The sequence below is a fragment of the Onychomys torridus genome, chromosome 4 (assembly GCF_903995425.1).
Source record: "Onychomys torridus chromosome 4, mOncTor1.1, whole genome shotgun sequence".
Lineage (NCBI taxonomy): Eukaryota > Metazoa > Chordata > Mammalia > Rodentia > Cricetidae > Onychomys > Onychomys torridus.
In genome coordinates, this window is record NC_050446.1 from 92,631,694 (window position 1) to 92,651,290 (window position 19,597).

Genomic DNA, 19,597 nt, shown 5'->3' on the forward strand with positions numbered 1-19,597 from the left:
GAATTATTTTCTGATAGAGATGAATAAACAGCCTATCACCATTTGGGCCCTGTTAAAAAGTAGAAGTCCAGAGGTTACACAGTTATGCTTACAACTGATTTCTTACTCTCTGGTTACTAGAGGATTGGTTAGGGCAGATAGTTAACCTCCCTTTTCCATACACTGATACTCAAATGCAAAAGATAAGAGAGGCAGCCGGGAGGTGGTGGTGGTGCACACCTTTAATCCCAGCACTCAGGAGACAGAGGCAGGCAGAGCTCTGTGAGTTCGAGGCCAGCCTGGTCTACAGAACTAATTCCAGACAGGCTCCAAAGCTGCACAGAGAAACCCTGTCTCGAAACCCCCCTCCCTGAAAATTAAAAAATTAAAAAAAAATAAAGGGCTAGTGTTTGCAAGTTTGGCCCATTAAGAATACTGTCACATCTCTGGGCAATCTAACACCAGTTTGATTATTTGTAGGTGGTATGTAAGAATTTCCTCTAAATGACTGATGTGGAACTTGGGAAATTCACCCTGAGAGAAAGTACTCATTTTTACTGTAATAATGAGAATTTTTTAAACTGTATTAGAGTGAGAGAGAAAAAAGAGAAATGTGTGTGCAGAGGCCAGGGGCCAACCTCTGGGGGTTGGTTCTTTCCTTCTACTGTGAATTCTGGGATTCAATCCCAGCCCGTGTCGTTAGACTTACATGGTGTCTTAGGGTTTCTATTGCTTTGATAAGTCACCATGACCAAAAGCACCTTAGGGAGGAAAGGGTTTGTGTCATCTTACACTTCCACATCACAGCCTATCATGAGAGGAAGTCAGGGCAGAAACTCAAGCAGGGCAGAAACCTGGAGGCAGGAGCTGATGATGCAGAGGCCATGGAAGAGTGCTGCTTACTGGCTTGTTCTCAGTGGCTTGCTTGCTCAGCCTGCTTTCTTATTGCACCCAGGACAACCAGCCCATGGGAGCATTACCCACATAATGCTGAGCCCTCCCACATAAATCATCAGTCAAGATGACCCATATACTTGTCTGTAGGCCACTACTATGGAAGTATTCCTTCTTCCCAGATGACCCTACCTTGTGTCAGCTGACATAAAAGCTAGCCAGCACACATGGTAAGCCTTTTTACACACTAAGCCATCTCCCTAACCCATAAACTACATCTTAAAAATCATAGGTAGTCAATAACCTATGCAGATTTCAAATGGACAGAATAAAATATAACTATATTTTCAACAAAAAAAGAATTTTTCTCTGACTTCAGAAATGCCACAGTGACCAGAGTCTAGCAGTGGAGTCTGCTGCTGAAGTACTCATGACATGTCAGGGGAGAATGCTCTAAGGTACCATCAGGCGTCACTTAATGGCTAGAGTATAGTTTTAAAGAAATGCATCAACAGGCTGTTTCATCATTGTGCTGATGTCATAGATGTCTTACCGAGCTGCTGTTGTAGATGCAGTCTGTTCTGACCTCACTGTTAAGCGGGTGACTACCCCAAAACTGCTGAGTTGTACACCTTAAAACGATGTGTGAGTTCCAGTCCAGTTAAAGCTGTTTTCAAAGAACGTAGAGTTGGTGCTTCTTGACAGAGTCTTTAAAACTTTTGTCTTTCAGGTTCCTTTTGCAAGATATGTAGCAAGAAATAACATACTGAATTTAAAACGGTGAGTCACATCACCCCCTGTGTGTGGTAGGCTAGGGACGAAGTCAGAGAAGAATGGGCTTTTTATTCTGAAACTTTCACAGAGGAAAGAATTCTGGAGTTGAAGTATTGAGCAGCACATGTTGGGAAGCCCAGCCCCAGGGCCCCTTTGTCTCAGATGACTAGAATGTCACCAGACATCTTATGTTTAGAAGAAATGAAGTGGTCAGGTCACCTGACGGGCCTGCCATCTATTCTGTGCTTTTTACATGTCCCCAGGCAACATAATAATGATGTTTTTGAATGGTTGCTTGGAGGTGGGGGGATCTGGCTGTTCTTGATCTCAGATGGCCCCTTTTAAGGTTTAATTGGAAGGACAAATGGCCAGTGGTCTCAGAAAGCTTCTTGTGCAGGTAATGGAACAGACGCTGCTGTAGAGAATGGGGTAACTCAGCAAGGGCACCCAGAGCTGAGACGCAGGCGCTTGGCAGCAAGGACGGGTTCTATGCCCACTCTGATACCGCAGGGGTCAGACTCCGGGATCTCCATGAGTTTGCGCTGTGCTGCTGTCAGTGGGGCACACCACCTCACAGCTGCTCTCTTCAAGTGAACCCACAGCAGTAAGTGCTGTAAGTCTGCAATTACCAGTCAGCCATAAAGTGTAGGTGGTTCTGGGTAGAAAGCTATCATCACTTCAGGTAAAATTGGTGTAACTTTTCTCTCCCAGACACAACAACAACAAAAACATTTAGCAGTGCAGGGAACTGGGGTGTAGATTATGAGGTCTGGTTCAAATCTGACTTTGAACCACTGAGTATAATATGGAATTTTTTCATCTTCATTTTATTTCTTTTGCTCAGTAATTCCTCATACATACTTGTGTCCAATAAGTAGTGATCTAAGAAAGCCTGTTTCTTCCCCCAGATACTGTATAGAGCGGGTGTTCAGACCTCGAAAGTTAGATCGATTTCACCCCAAAGAACTCCTGGAATGTGCATTTGATATCATCACGTCTACCACCAACAGCTCTCTGCCCACTGCCGAAACCATCTACACTATCTATGAAATCATCCAGGAGTTTCCCACGCTTCAGGTGCCTTTCTGCATTTTAATGCGTTAAATGGCGCCACTAGCTAGCCTCCTTCCATAAGTGTGGTGGGCAATCCGCACCCGCTGCCCACCTCTTGCTTGGTGCTGGAGCAGATCACAGCTACTCTGAAGCCAACTGCAAAGAGTTTGAGGGTGATGCTTTGAGCTTCATCTTAGGCTCTCGCCTCTACCCTGACAGAGCTGGTTTGTTGGGGGTTGGGTGAATGTTGTTTCCCTACTCATTCTTGGGAAAATTCAAGAACGAGGCTAAGCTTCCTATGACGCTCTCTGTGCATTCCTACCTGCTCAGAACCATCTGTTCTCCCTCCTTGAATTTTTTCTCCAAGCACAGTGTGCTTATTGAAGGTGCAGCCCCTGGCCATTTCTCCAGTTGTCCCAGAACACCCTGAAGAACTCAGGAACTGGCTGCTGTGGCCAAAAGTAACAATAACCATTAACCACCCTCTGCTTGCCAGTCAGTTACCACTGAACTGATTTCTTGCTTCGCAATCACATGAGCTCTTTTAGGCTCTTTAACTTAGCTGAAGATCAGCCAGTGTATTTTTACACGTGTTATAAAAGTGTTACATCCTTTAACTATAACACTGTGAAGATAATGGATGTGAAAAATAAACCAGGAGAGAAGATACTACATTTAAGCCCTTCTGTGGTGTTAGGATAATAAATTAATTACTAGATACCAAATTTGGCCACATACCTGTATTGCTTTTTTTTAATAATGAAAATAATTGCATTTTTCTCTATATCCCAGGAGAGAAATTACAGCATTTACTTGAACCATACAATGTTGCTGAAGGCAATACTCCTACACTGTGGGATTCCAGAAGATAAACTTAGTCAGGTCTACGTTATTTTGTATGATGCTGTGGTAAGCATTTCCTTTCTTGGACTTGATGTTGAAGGACAATAATAATGGCCCATGGTTATTCTCTGACTCATGCAACCATAAAACTCCATTGAGAATTTCATCTCCTTTCTTCATTGCTCTAATGTGACAGAACCAATTGTGGTTAAGTTTATTTTTATTATTCCTAATTATGTGTATGTGGGGGAGGTGACAAGTGTGGGCAATCTGTGGTTAGTGCAGAATGAACCATGACATTCATTATTGTTACTTTTCGATACATAAAGGCCTTGAACAGCTTTCCATTCATCTGGCAGATTGGCTTTGGGAGTTCCAATATTACTGTCTGTTCTCTAGAGATTGTCTCTTCCTCCCAAAGTGCTGCTGCTGTTGGCCATGCTGGGCACAGCAGAACGCACACGGGCCACTGACAGCACCCGGGACTCGGAGGGAGGGTTGATGTTCATTCTCTGTTTTTAGGGGTTTTCCATTTTGTTTTGTTTTGTTGAGACAGGGTCTCACTATGTAGACCAGGCCGGCCGGCCTTTGCCTCCCAGGAACTAGGTGTCTTTCATTGTTCCCTTTCTCTTCTCCATCAGACTGAGAAGCTGACAAGGAGAGAGGTGGAAGCTAAATTTTGTAACCTGTCATTGTCTTCTAATAGTGTAAGTACCTTCTGTTGGCATGATTGCCACTGTCTGTCATTTTATGATGTCGGAAAATGTCACCAGATTTTTGTAGCAGTGGTAGCAAGCAACACACATCTGCCACTCACAGATGCAGCTTCCCCCTGAGTGCTAGTGCCATGGCAACCACCGAGATTAGAAGAGAGGACCCAATGCTGTGATCCAAGAGGCCTTCTGAGTGTCCTTCCCCTGCTGACTGGCCTGCTCTTCCTTGAGCACCAGGTCTTCCTTCTTTATCACCCTTGTAAAGCCTGTGCTGGGCACCCAGCACCACGCTGCTCTCTTCTGAAACAGGTCATGTGGAACCAGGGCACAGACCTCTGCAAGTCCTTCTAGATAATGCTATGCTAACTCCAGGTCTTCTGCTCTTCAGCACTGACCGGGAGCTCTTACTTTCCTAGAAAATCCCTGCCTCTAAAACCTTGTGTTTGATGCAGTCAGCAGTAGGAGACTCTTGACTGGTAAACGGGTCAGCTGTAATCTCTTTACCCATGTCAGATGTCAGTTAATCCAGCTCTTTAGTAGACCACATTTAATTGAATGGCTGGACAACGGGAGAAAACAGAATTTTGTGTATTTTCCTCCATATGTATATGAGGAAAAGTTGGTTTTCGTTTTCTTGGGGTTTTTTTGGTTTGTTTGTTTGTTTGTTTGTTTGTTTTTTCCGAGACAGGGTCTCTCTGTGTAGCTTTGCACCTTTCCTGGAACTCCATTTGTAGACCAGGCTGGCCTTGAACTCACAGAGATCCACCTGGCTCTGCCTCCCGAGTGCTGGGATTAGAGGAGTGTGCCACCACCACCCAGCTAGTTTTGTTTTGCATTGTTAAAAATTCAACCTACAGTCTCATACATGCTAGGCTATCACACTCTTGCATTAAACTACAGCCCTAGCCCCAAGAAAGAAATTTTTATGTTTAAAACTTTCCCAGAAACAACTGGACATGGTAGTGTACACCTTTAATCCCAGCACTCAGGAGCAGGGGCATTAGTTAGAGTCCAGCCTGGTCTGCAGATCAAGTTCCAGGATAGCCAGGGGTACACAGGGAAACCCTGTCTCGAGAAATAAAAATACGTTAAAAAATAATAATAAACTTTCCCAGAAGCTTTACAGCCCTTGATCTGAAACTTCATTACATGATCCTATGGTGTCAGCAAAATTGACAAGTTCAGTAGGCTAAAATATGATTGTAGATAAGCCAAGTAGAGCCCCGACTCTTCTGGACATCTACTGTATGGTTGGTACATGCCTGAACATAGAAGAATGAGAGCGGACCTTCACAGTGTACTTCTATCCTCAACTCTTTGAAACAACTTCCACGGGGCACCCGTACACCATGGTTGGAAGAAACGCCCACTTTCATTTAGGGAAGGTACTAGTTCACTTTCTGTTACCAAGATGAACACCCAAGACCAAAAGCAGCTTGGGGAGGAAAGGGTTTATTTGGCTTCCCCTTGCATGAAGTCAGGACAGGTGAAGCAGAGACTATGGAGGAAACCTGCTTACTGGCTTGCCCCCCACGGCTTGCTCAGCCTGATGGCGGCAGCTCTTCAATGGAGGTTCCCTCTTCCCAGGGGATCCTAGTTTGTGGCAATTTGACAAAAACTAACCAGTGTAGAAAGTCAGTGAGATGCATAGGACTTGAGCCAAGTTCAACCTTAAATATTTAATATTGGAGGAGATATTAGTGACCTAATAGGCTAAGGTTCAGTCATGAAGAACACATGTTTACACACACCCTAAACATGCCCAAAGCCACGTTAGAGAGGGGAGAAGTGGGACAGATGCCAGTGTCCAACCTTTCTTAACTCACAGTGACATCCTGAAACCCAAGAGACATTGCGATTCATCCAGATTCACATGGGTGCAAAGTCTTCATTATTGGTGAAATTATTAAGGCCACTCCACGTAGTTAAAAGGGAGGTTTATTTTGTAGGGTAACTTACAAATGAAGGGGTAGGTTGCAGGGTCTGGCAAAGGTATAGCACAGTCCGGCGGTGTTCTCTGGAGAACTCTGCTCGGTCTACCTCCTGCGTCCAGCGTCCCCGAACCAAGAGAGCGACCTCCTCTTGATCCTTGATCTTCCGCTCCCTCCTCTGCCCCGCCTTGTGGGCGTGATCATTACTGAAGCCTCAATGGGGGTTGGAACTTCCAGGCCAATGCTGGGATGGCTATCCACTACACTTCATCACTGCTCCTGGCAGTGTTTTAATTGGGAGACTTGATTGCCAGTCCTAGGGAGGAAGAAGAGAAATATTCAACCAGGCACAGTGGCCTGGCATCCAGGAGGCAGAGTCAAGAATCAGCAGATCTCTGTGAGTTTGAGGCCAGGTCTGCAGAAGGAGTTCCAGGGCTATAAAGTGAGTCCCAGGGCTATAAATAGGTAGGTGGGTAGGTAGGTGGGTGGGTGGGTGGATGGATGGATGGATGGGAAGGTGATAGATAGATGAAAAGGAAAGAAACTAACTCTAGGATTTAAAGTACAAATGACCTGCACTTAACTGACTACATTAAGCTGAGTCTTCATCAGTTCCTGGGTTCTGTGTACCAGTCTAGAGGTGGGCCCGATTCTGCCTGCAGTGTAGCGTAGCTATAATTTTGATCTTATTTCCAGCTCGGCTCCTGGTAGTTTCCCCTCTGGCATTCTGTCCATAGTTACTCCCTCTTCCTTCTGCTGTGTGCTGGGCACTGTGCTCAGGCACAGTCCTCGTCCCCAGCACTGGTCTTCTGAGGAGCAGACAGTGACAGAAATAGTGTGCATCTAACATCTGCTATGAGCTGGGGAGCAAAGACTTTGGAGGAGGCTGCAGGAGGAGGCAGTCCCGGGCTCCCGGGCTCCCGGGCTCCCGGGAGGGATTACCCTAGCAAAGGGAGAAGAGAGAATTCTAGCTAACTCTGAATGTCTGAATGAGTCTGCCTGCCTGTCTCGTTTGTGACCCTGTGGTAACAGAGATGAGGATGAGGAAGGTGAAGAGAAACAAGGTTTACAGTGGAAGATAGGCAAGAGGCTCTGCTGGGGTGGGTCCACTTCTCTGGCCGGCGCTGACCACTGAGTGAGTGGACTGTGTGTCTCACGCTTCTGTGAGCTGCTTCACACTGGGGTTTGGGGGGAAGGATAATCTTTAGGGTTGTAGCAAAGTCTGGGATCACCCGACCACAAAGTCCTGGGGCTGCACAGGCTCCATGTGTCGCCAGCATGTGGAAGTCCTGTGCACTGTCCCTTCTGCAGCGCAGCAGCTGACGAGGCCTCTTTGCTTTCCAGCTCTGTCGCCTCTACAAGTTCATCGAGCAGAAGGGGGATTTGCAAGACCTAACCCCAACGATCAACTCACTCATAAAACAGAAAACAGGCGTTGCCCAGCTGGTGAAGTATAGCTTAAAAGACCTGGAGGAAGTGGTCGGGCTGCTGAAGAAACTGGGCGTGAAGTTGCAGGTTTGACAGCTATTCTGTGCCGCCGGTGCAGGCCTGCAGTGTCCACAGTGGCTCCAGGGGGTGGCTTCTATTTCCTTAATGCTAGTGTTGTATTTTTCCATAAAACTCTGCTTGGGATTTCTTTGCATGCGTCGCTGTTCCTGTCACACACCCACGCTGTGGTGTGTACTTTAGAGAGGGGATTATGGTCAGAGAGCTTGGCAGGCTCCAGTAAATAGCTCTTGCCCGATCTCACCAAAGGTCTCTGTTTATGCAGAATAACTGAAACAGTTGTACTCCACATTCCACAACTGAGGCTGCTGACCCTGCGCGTTGCCCTTCCCTCCACAGGTCTCTATCAACCTAGGCTTGGTTTACAAGGTGCAGCAGCACACTGGCATCATCTTCCAGTTCCTGGCATTCAGCAGACGCAGGCAGAGGGTTGTGCCTGAAATCCTTGCAGCTGGTGGCAGATATGACCTGCTGGTGAGAGCGTGCCCTTTGTGCATGGGCTAGCTTGGCTTACTTCTAGGTTTCAACTTACTATTTTGATTTTCTTCACTGTGATGCTAAATGGTAAACCAGTCAATTCTATCAAATCCCTCTTTGCATTCATCTTGGAATACTGAGTGGACTGTGGAGCTCAGCATGTGATGCACGCCTGCAATCCTAGCATTTAAGTGGCAGAGGCCGGAGAGGATTGCTGCGAATTCAGGACCAATGTGAGCTACATAGCAAGTTGCAGGCCAGCTAGAGCTATATAAGGACACCTGTCTCAAAAACAAAACAGAATGTCCAGGGGTGATGCTAGCACTTAGGACAGGAACAGGACTGAGCTAGACTCAGCCACACGTCAAGCTCAAGGTTACCATGACTACACAAAACTCTGTCTTTAAAAAACAAAAAACTCTGGGGTTGGGGATTTAGCTCAGTGGTAGAGCACTTGCCTAGCAGCTCCACATACAAAAAAAAAAAAAAAAGATGAGAGAAGGGGGGCAAAGGGGAGAGTGGGAGGGCAAAGGGAGTGAGGAGGATGGTCAACGGGTATCATATAGTCGTATGAAATGTCCTTATGAAATGCAGTACTAGGTACAATGAATGTATGCCAATAAAAACCAATGGGCAAAGGTGCTTGCTATGGGAGCCTAGTGAGCTGAGTTCTGTCCTTGGAATCCACATAAAGTTAGAAGGAGAGTTCTGACTCCACAAAGTTGCCCTCTGACCTCCACACACACAGTAGTAGTAGTAGTAGTAGTAATTTGAAGCTTATAGGACATTGCAAAGATGTTATGGCTACGCCTCCAGGACCCTTTACCCATTTCCTTCCCTGACCCATATCACTTAGCATAGACTGTCAAAAGTAGGAATGGGTCATGGGCACACTGAGTTATTCTGCACGGTTTTATTATGTAGACTCCCATAGCCACCACCACAGTCAGACACAGCTATTCATTACACACTCGGAGTCTTCTCATTTGATGCTGCTGTATGATGGTTAGGGTTTTTAGTGTACTCAGGAGAAACAGTAGAGAGATGCACTCTATCACAGTCCAGAACCCACATGTGTGATGTTAAATTACCTAGTGATGTTAAATAATAGAGATGGGTGGCTGGGCAATGGTAGCCCACGCCTTTAATCCCAGCAGCACTCTGGAGGCAGAAGCAGGTGGATCTCTGTGAGGCCAGCCTTGAAGTTCCAGGACAGCCAGGGCTACACAGAGAAATCTTGTCTTGAAAAACCAATAAATAAATAAATAAATAAGTGGATGGATAAATAAATAAATGAGATAGGCGGGGTTAATTTTTTTTTCAAACAGGAAATTCATTATTGTAAAGATACAAAAGCAGTCACAGCAACATGTACAGCAATAAACTAGTTGTTGCCCATGAGGCGGGGCACAGACAGGGGGTCAACAGTCTGTGATCTCTTCTCAGTAATTTATAGCATAGGGGAGGAAGCACAAAAAATAAATATTGAAATGAAACTGCTAAGTAGTAGGTTGGGACGCCAGGCCCCTGCGTGGTCAGCATGTGTCCCTGTCACCTTTTGAAAAAGTAAAGCTTGCTTTGAGAAGTTGGAGGAACAAGACAGAAAACTCACTTTTATCTTAAATAAAAACGTTCATATATTAAATTGTGACATTGATGACATTTCAGTTCACACCCTTCCCAGCCCCCTCCAGGCAGGTACCCTGCTCAGGTGCTCCAGGTAGCGAAGAAAGTCCCGTCCACCCTAAAGGCCAACAACATGGAGTCTCCGAGGCTCAGGAGGTCACCACGGGCCAGGAGTGGACAATAGCCCACAGCCAGTGGTCACCTGCCTAGCACTGCAGCCCACCCTGGAGACCACTCATCCAGTGTGACACATGCTGGGGCAAGCTTCACCAGTGACCCAGCATGCCCAGTGGGGCAGGGTTAATTTTACTAATACTTTGTTGTTGTTGTTGGACTCTTTAATTACTGACCCAAAACTTGGTTTCATTTATGGGTTCTTTTGGTTTTGTTTGTTTTGTTATTGTTTATGGGAGCTTTTTTGTTTTTTATGCAGTGTCTCTTCAGTCTAGGCTGGCCTCAGACTCTCTATGTACCTAAGGCTGGTCTTGAACTCTTGATCTTCCTCCTGCCTCTGCCCCTAAGTGCTGAGATCACAGGCATGCACCATCATGCCTTGAGAGCTTGCTTTTTACTATTGCTTTCCCCACAATATATTTCTCTGTTTTATAACCAGCCCTCTGGTCTATCCACAGATTCCCAAGTTCAGAGGACCACAGGCTCTGGGGCCAGTCCCCACTGCTGTCGGCGTCAGCATAGCCATAGACAAGATATTCGCTGCTATCCTCAACATGGAAGAGCCTGTAAGTTCTGCTGCTTTCCAGCACGCCTCAGTGTGACCACTAACCTTTGGAGCTCAGCCCCCAACTATACTCACATATGACAAGTGAGGAGTGCCACCGTAGCAGACACAGCTGGACATGGCTCCCTTCACTTGTGACTAGCCACCCACCTGGAGACAACGGCAGAACCCACAGGTTGAGAGCTCGGTCCCCAAATCTGCCCCTCCATGTCCAGTGCCCGCTGAAAGCCCCATTTGTCTGTCTGTGCACCTGACTCGCTGTAGCTCAACGTTCATTAACTTCCTTGGGTTTGATCCATTCCTTAGAGCAGATGGCAGAAGTCTGGACTCATTGTGTTGACCAGTTTAATATAAAGGATGTTACAGTGACGGGGTGAGGAAGGCAGTGTAGGCTCTTCAGGAAGGGACACTGAGCCGCTTTGCCGTGTCTGATGGACCTTCCTGTGGGGCTCTCTACAGGCTGGCCTGAGGCTGCCCTCCCGGAGCCCCCTTCCTGCTACTTGGAAGCACTCTGAACCTTGCCATTGGTGGCTTAGTGGAGGCTCCATTGCACAGCAGGGTTGATTATGTAATTCAGGTTTTGCAGGAAGGATTACACTCTCCTGTGACCTGCTGTTATGGGTTTAGAGGATTGTTTGGTTTTATAGTATTGGGGCATCAGGCCCAGGCCCCCCACATGCTAGGCAAGTGCTCCACCACTGAGCTATCTCTGCGGCTGATGTTACAGTATTTCAAAGCAAGATAATTTCTCACATCTATCATAACTATCCGAGGGCGCATGTGTGGTTGTCTCAGGCTAATGTTGGCACCCATCTAACATGAGAGTTACTAGTGAGCTGTGTGCTGTAGCTGGTGTTCCTTGTTCTTGCTGAAAGTTGTTTGCTGTGGTGAAACCTTCACTCACTGATGTTCAGCATGGGGAAATTTGTTCCTTACGCTGACTTTTATTGACAATGATAGTTGGGGCAAAAGTCTCTTATTTAAACTGTCAGTGTAGGTGGAGTTTCTCTGTGTGTCCCAAATAACCATTCAGAGACTTACTATTAGTTATAAATGCTTGGCCCCTCCCAAGGATCCACTTATCCCCTCCCCGTCCCAGGCACTGGGATTTATCTTCCTAATGGAGAAGGACAGCTGAAATAATGTCTGTGTTAAAAGATGAATGTTGGCCAGGCCTGATGGCGTGTGCCTTTAATTCCAGCACTTGGGAGGCGGAGGCAGGAGGATCTCTATGAGTTTGAGGCCAGCCTGGCCTACAAAGCGAGTTCCAGGACAGCCAGGACTGTTAAAGAGAGAGAATGAATATAAAGTTATTTTAACTGTTTTTATGTTTTTCATGTCATCATTTTAAACAAAGCCATCTCTGCTCTGTGTGGCTATTCACAATTTCAGGGTGCTGCTGTCACCCCCACAGCTGCAGTGTCCCCCTCTGGTGTAACTGCTGTTTCTCATCAGGTTACAGTAAGCTCCTGTGACCTCCTGGTTGTCAGTGTTGGCCAGATGTCCATGTCCAGAGCCATCAACCTAACCCAGAAACTCTGGACAGCGGGAATCACTGCAGAGATCATGTATGACTGGTCACAGGTAAGGGACAAAAAGTTGTGAATGAAGTGCAAATAGTTATGAGGACAAGTCAGCCCTTCTCAGGCATGCCCCCCCCAAGGCCACATGGAACCCCAGGGCCCAACCAAAATCCTAAGCTTATTTATAACGCTGAGATTTTTGTTGTTACTTATTTGTAACTCAGTGGCGTTTCCCAAGGGTGAGCTTTGTAGATGATAACAGTACTGTCTAGGGGTCGAAATTGGTAAAGAATTAAAGGCAGAAAAACACAACAGCACACAGGAAGCAGCTGGGAAAATCCCGACACAGCAAGGCACATAGAGAGACAGACCCTCAACAGAGCAACTCGAAGCCTCAAGTCCAGCCTCCTTGTGGGTGGGGAATTTAGGGGTCTTTGAGCCCTCCTTGTCCCCGTATTTAGGGTTGGTCAGTTTAAACAAAGACAGGGAAGCTGACAGGCCCAAAACTTTGGGTAACTGTCCTGGTCTAGCCTTGAACTCATTAGACCAGTCTAATGACAGCAGGCGGAGGCCTCTGGTAGAAGCAGCAGCCTGCTAAGCCTTTAGGTCTTTGTCTCAGGTCAGGAGTGTGAGAAAGGGAAGTTTGCCGTCTTCATTGTCTATCTGTGTTCCCTCTCCCGGATCTCTCTGCCTCTGGGGATCTGTCAGAAGGTTGGACATAGGGGCTGCAGAGGCCTCAGCGGTTAAGAGCCCTTGCTGCTCTCCCAAGACCCAGGAACAGGACCCAGGTTCTGTTCCCAGCATCATGTCAGGTGGTTTACATCTGGTCCAGGTGTCCACCCCTTCTAACCTCTGCAGGTACCTATACACACGTCGGCATATACACACAGAGACATACACATATATACATAAAAATATACATTTAAAAAGAAAAGAGAAAAAAAGACTGGATGTGCCTGCCAGAGTCTACACCAAATCAGTCTATCAGATGGAGTTTACCTCCTGCATTAGCTTCTGGCTGCTACTATCACAGATGACCACAAACCCAGGGGCTTAGCAGTTTTGTTCCTGGAAGTTAGCAGCCTGGGTTAGGATGGATTGGCAGGGCTTGCCCCTCCTGAGACCCAGGGATGGGTCTGTTCCTGCCTTTTCCTCCTGCACTGGCTCAGTCCCTTCCTCCCTGTAAACTCAGCAAGTGTGGCGTCGTCTTCTCCGAGGCTTCCTCTTCATGAGGCTCTGTCTTGCTCTGTGAAGGCCCAGGGCAAGCATTGACAGGTTCCAGGGGCTAGGATGTAGACAGCATAGGGCCATGGCTGGCTCACTGCAGAGGGCACTCTGGGCTTGGTGTGTCTGGATTTCTGTAAGTCTTAAGACCTCCTCCGGTATGCAGCCCTGGTCCCTGCTACAGGTGTGGAGGTAAGGAAAATGGTACCCCAAACACCGGCCTGCTCTTCAGAATTGGGGTGGGAGCTTCAGATACCCAGTGTCTGCGCTATCACAGATTGTGGAGGGAGGGTACTTCTAGATTATCCACACTAATGGCACCCCAGGGCTCTGCAATGACCAGGAACACAGGCCAACTCTCTGGCCATGAGCCTTCTGCGGCTGCACTGTGTGTTCATATGTCAGAATACCAAGCATCAGTTTTTAATCATGTGACAGAAAAAGCATCAGTTTGCTTGTTTCATGTTAGAAAAGTATTCTGTCATTTTGTTTCTGTTTTGAGACAGGATCTCACTGTGTAGCCCATCCTCTTAGGCTCCTCTGGCGACAGCCAGAACTCCCAGTTTAATTCTGCTTTCTGCCTTTCACTGTTTCCCAATGCCTTTGCTTTCCTAAAAGGCTGTGTGTGTGTTACAGTTCTTGGCACCTTTGTTAAGACTTGAAGCCATTGAAAATCTCTTCTGTCACGACTACATTACTTGTTCGCTGTCCTTCAGAACAATCGTGAGAGCAGAGAAAGCACCAGAGAATCCCTTCCTGGAATTCTGTGCCTCTCTCCCTAACATCCATCTCCCCTCAAGTCAGCGCATTTAGTAACTCACTTGGGTAATACAATAGGAAGCAGTATTTCTTTGTCCTTAATGACTTGAAGGGACTCCAGGCACACATGTTCATTTGTCTCACTGTTTGTTTCAGTCCCAAGAAGAGTTACAGGAGTACTGCAGACATCACGAAATCACCTATGTGGCCCTGGTCTCTGATAAAGAAGGAAGCCATGTTAAGGTAACGATCGTAGGAGGACTGGAGATATACCTCAGTGGCCGAGTACCTGCCCAGCATGGGTGAGACCCTTGATTCAATCCCCAGTAAAATGCACACACGTGTGCAAGTGAGACCATGGAAATCAACTAGCATTTTCCACCAGCTGTGCTGCCTGTGGAGCATCTGGTGTGCTTGAGCGTGCTGTGCTCTCTCCCCCTCTGGCTCTGAACTCTATCATGACTGATTGTCTTCCTGAAGAATGTAGATATCTGAAGCACGGAGGCTGGAAGAGGACATCAGATCCCCTAGAACTGGAGTTACAGGTGGTAATGAGCTGCCACGTGGAAATCAAACCCAGGTCCTCTATAAGAACAGCCAGTGTGCCGAGCCCCTGAGCCATCCCCCCAGCCCTGGGTTCTTTTCTTAGGAGAGCTGTACCTGTCATCAGCATGACTTCTGAGACTTCCTAAACAATTTTACTTTGTTGTGCCTAACAAAAAGTGTCCATAATCCTACTACCTCATGACCTTTTTTAAATGCTGTTTTTAAAAGAAAAAAATCGACCTTTATATCCCTCATTCTCTTTATTTTCTCTTGTAATGCTATCAGGTTTTGATAGCAGAATCTTATAAATGACTTGGACTTGTGTTTTCTGTAAGAGTTTGTATGTGATTAGAATTAGAATTGACCTCAAATGATCATATAAAACCACATGGGCCAGGCTGAAGAGGTGGCTCAGTGGGTAAAAGCACATAATAATACTCTTCCAGAGGTCCTAGGTTCGATTCCCAGCACCCACATCAGGACTCAACCACGTGTAACTTCATGAGAATCTAATACCTCTAGCCTCTGCAGGCAGTCTGCACTCACATGCACATACCTACACACACATACACATAATTAAAAAAAAAAAAAACAAGTAAACAAAGCCCACAGGGGCCTATATTCATAGTGGTTGAGCTGGCTCCTTCAGGATGAGCCAGGAACTGTATCTTTCCCATCATGGTTTCCTTTATGACCACTCAGGTATTCCTTGGTTATTTTTTCTGCTGTCTCTAAGCTCTGGGGGGATGTTTCCACTTTGGTTCCTGATATTAGTAATTTGTCTTCCCGCTTTCTTCATTTTAACACAGCATATTTAATTTCACAGGTCATTTCATTATTTAACTTTACAAATGATGGGTTTCGAAGTGGCATTTTCATACATTCTTGCCAGGATACTTGGTTTTAGTCCTGTCCTTCCTCCTGGCTCTTCCCACCTCCCTACCCTCTTCTCTTTGGTCCCCAAAAGGTCTCCTTCCTCCAAATAGTCTTTCCTTTTGCTTTCATGTCATTTGGACTCCATTACCCTTTCCCACACTCCCTAAGATCTGTCTCTCATGTCTCCCCTTTCTAAAATGTGTGTGAATCTAAGTACACACATACACACACACAAATCTAGATTCCACATAAAAGAACACACATAGCGTTTGTCTTTCTGTGTTCTGTGTCTGGCTCATTTTGCTTAGCATAATTTCCAGTTGTATCCATTTTCTTACAAATGTCATGATTTCATTTCTATTACAGCTGAAAAAAAATGGCCTGTGTGTTATGTACCACACTTTCTTTATCCATTCAGCTACTGATGATGAAATGGAATCCAAGCTGGTTCCATTTCTTAGCTGTTGTGCTTAGGACAGTAATAAACATGGATCTGTAAATATAATTTTATTTATAAAAAACTTTTTGCATGCTTATGAGCTAGAAAATGCTAATCAGCATCCTGCAGAGAACATTCTCAGCCTGGAAGGTGGTAGCAGGTAGTGGGGACATCTTCAGTTGGTGGTGGGGTTTCTAGATGCACAGACAGGCAGCCTATAGGTATATACTAAAGGACCTTATAATCAGAGGGCACAGCAAAGGTCACAGGGTGTTTTTAGTAGTAGGTTGTCTCAAAGATAGGGACACATCCTTAGAAAATATTCTGATTCTATCCTGATGTGTGACACTTCCAGGGAGTTGTACAGAAGTACTCATATACCTCAGAGAGGACAAACAGACAAACTATTTTATCCGAGTCCAGCTTGGTGGAGCAGTGAGTTTACTGAGATTCCTTACAAAAGTATGGGTAACTCAAAGGCAGCTGCGTCAAGCCCAGCCCAGCAGGACTGACAACTCAACAGCTGTTTCTCTGGAGTCCCAGCCCCAGTCTACCTTCTATTCACTCTGGCAACCAGGAGCATGTGTGGCTGGGACAGAGTGCATGTGCTGGGCGAGGGGCGGAAATCTAAAGTGAAAATCTGATGACCCTCTCTGCACCCTTCTGAGACAGTGTAAACAGGTCCACCCTGTGAGCCCCAAACCTGTGAGCATCTTGAATAGATCAGCTGCTCTGACATGCCCAAGGACAAGTGCCACTATGCCCAGTCTGTTTTGGATGAAGGCTACTTACTTCAGCAGGCGAGAATGGTCATAGGATGTGATTTAGCAGCCAGTGGGAAGCCAGTAAATGTCTCGACAAAAGAGTACATCAGAACTGAGTTTGAAAATGGTTACTTGCAGGGGTATTATTGGGTAGACTGAGGAACTGAAAACAATGAGACAGCATCAGGCTAGCCCAGACCACAGCTGGGTGCTGGCCGGGAGTGTGAATGAGAAAGAGCAGGCACTGTGAAAGTTGGGTGGTGGGGCTGGTTTGTAAGAGGGGCAGAGCTTACACCCAAGAAACCTCGTGATTGGCTGGGTGTTTAGAGAGCAATGTAGGAATATGGGAACTGTCCATCATGGCCATTTGTTGTTTTTATTCTTTCATCTCTAACCATTCCTGAACAGACCAATATAGCTCAGCAACAATACTTAATGTTTGGAGTCATATGGTTCATTACTGCTGCATCTCTGACCTTGACCTTGTTATAGACTGTGTCAAGATGCTGGAACACCCCACAGTTGTGACATAAAAGCATCTTCAGAGCCTGTGAGTCAAGCACTTACCACCAAGCCTAATGACCTAAGTTCCATCCCCAGGACTCACACAGTAAAAGGAGCCTCCCTCCATTCCTGCACGTTGTCCTCTGACTTACACACACACACACACACACACACACACACACACACACACACACACCATGGCATGCATGCACCCATATACATACACATATACACACAAAATATATAACACTTTTTAAAGTGCTACTTTAAGAAAAAAATTGCTAAATGTCCTCCAGGACAGAACCACCTCCAGTTAAGACCCACTGACAACAAACTGTTGACCCAGTCCCCTCACTAGGGCACAAGGAGCCTCCCTTTTGGCTTCAGAAACCTCCATATAACTGTTCCATTGTTTTCCAGGTCAAGTCCTTTGAGAAGGAGAGGCAAACAGAGAAGCGTGTGTTGGAATCAGATCTTGTGGATCATGTCATGCAAAAACTGAGGACCAAAGTCAGTGACGAAAGGAACATGAGGTAACTTAGAACAAATCCCAGAAGACTAACTGCACTTACCTGCAGAGAACCTACATAAATTGAGTTTTAAAGCCAATTCTCATGAGATTCAGATGAATCAGGATTGACTTAAACCATTCTGTTGCTTCTGAATAATTCAATCGACATTTTAATTATGTCACTTGAACAAGACTCGTCATATCTTGTTTTCAACATTTGTTTTTCTGTATGATGGTTCTTGTCATAATGAAATTCCCAAGCCTGGATAAGGAAAACAAAGTGGCTGGGTGGTGGTAGTACGCACCTTTAATCCCAGCACTCGGGAGACAGAGAATCTCTGTGAGCTCAAAGCAGCCTAATCTACAGAGTTCCAGGACAGCCAGGGCTACAGAGAAACCCTGTCTCAAAGAAAGAAAAAAGAAGAAAAGAAAAGCCAAAAGTCCCACATTGGGGGCCCACCCCTCTCTTTGTCTTCTGGTGAAGGCTCCTTTGTCTATGCCATAACATGACAGAGAGGAGGAACAGAACAGTAAACAGACAGAAGAAAACAAACACTTCATAACAAACTGAATTTGTGAGTACTCCATAAGACCGTTGTTAATCTTGGCCAAGGCCATGCATCCATGTCCTCATTATTATCTACCAGGCCCCCCCAGCTCTCAATATCTCTACTCTGGGGATCAAGCTGCCAGCATATGAACTTTTGTAAACACATTTAAATTATATCAAACCTGACTTGGGCTGGAGAGATGGCTCAGCGGTTAAGAGCACTGACTTCTCTTCCAGAGGTCCTGAGTTCAATTCCCAGCAACCACATGGTGGCTCACAACCATCTGTAATGAGATCTGGTGCCCTCTTCTGGCCTGCAGTCATACATGCTGTAAACATAATAAATAAATAAGTTTAAAAAAAAAAAAAAAAAAACCTTGACTTTTCACTCGGGAGGCAGAGCCAGGCGGATCTTTGTGAGCTCGAGGCCAGCCTGGGCTACAGAGTGAGTTCCAGGACAGGCGCAAAGCTACACAGAGAAACCCTGTCTCGAAAAACCAAAAAAAAAAAAAATTATATCAAACCATTAGTTAAAAAATATTTAAATATATTATTTTTATATATTATAATATAAATATATAAAATAAAATAAAATATTTTAATGCAAAATATTATAAACCATTAAGTTATATCAAACCAGTAGTATTTTCAGTTTTTAAATATCATTTTAAAGGTCAAAATCTGTCTGCCTCTATCTCATTCGGTCTGTTTAGTGACTAACTCTTGGCAGTATTTTATCTATGCAAATTAAAAGATACTGGGGAAAGAGCTCATATACACATGATCCAATCACCTAGATATCAATTTAGCAAAGTAAAATCATTAAAACTAAAAGTAACTGGGGAATGGAGAGATAGCTCAGTGGTTAAGAATACTTGTTCTTGTAGAGAAACCCGGTTCAAGTCCCAGAACCCACATGTGACTCACAACTTTCCATAACTCCAGCCCATTCCAGGGTATCCAACACCTTCTTCTGACCTCCAAGGGCACCAGGCACACACATGGTGCATATATGTGTGTGTAGGCAAAAGACTCATACATATAAATACATCTAAACAAAATTTTAAAATGAAGGAAGGAAGTGTGGACTCAGCAGCTGCGTCCCAGTCTACAGCACCACCTCTTGTAGTGTAGGTCAGAACCTCTGTCAAGACAGAAGACACCACTGCTCAGACCTGGGTGTCATACCTTTTGGTACCTCAAAATTACTTGAGGAGCTCCCAGAAATATGTGTGGATTATATTCATCAGTGTATTCTAGTTGAGGTGGGAAAGATGTCATAGGTCTGTGATTCCCACCATTTAGCGGACTGAGGCTGGAAGATCACAAGTTCAAGGCCAGTCTGGGCTGCCAAGTGAAATTAAGC

General features: G+C 45.6%; 1 protein-coding gene across 3 annotated transcripts in view; it reads left to right on the top strand.

Annotated features, from left to right (window-relative positions):
- The window catches only part of Eif2ak4 (eukaryotic translation initiation factor 2 alpha kinase 4), a 94,521-nt gene that overhangs the window by 68,012 nt on the left and 6,912 nt on the right, over nt 1-19,597 (top strand). For all 3 annotated transcript variants that reach the window (XM_036183374.1, XM_036183375.1, XM_036183376.1), the window contains 10 exons: nt 1,604-1,653; nt 2,556-2,724; nt 3,493-3,609; nt 4,185-4,250; nt 7,532-7,702; nt 8,033-8,167; nt 10,429-10,536; nt 11,991-12,119; nt 14,198-14,284; nt 17,591-17,703. In XM_036183374.1, coding sequence (XP_036039267.1) covers nt 1,604-1,653; nt 2,556-2,724; nt 3,493-3,609; nt 4,185-4,250; nt 7,532-7,702; nt 8,033-8,167; nt 10,429-10,536; nt 11,991-12,119; nt 14,198-14,284; nt 17,591-17,703 — 1,145 coding nt within the window. The remainder of the gene's footprint in view (nt 1-1,603; nt 1,654-2,555; nt 2,725-3,492; nt 3,610-4,184; nt 4,251-7,531; nt 7,703-8,032; nt 8,168-10,428; nt 10,537-11,990; nt 12,120-14,197; nt 14,285-17,590; nt 17,704-19,597) is intronic.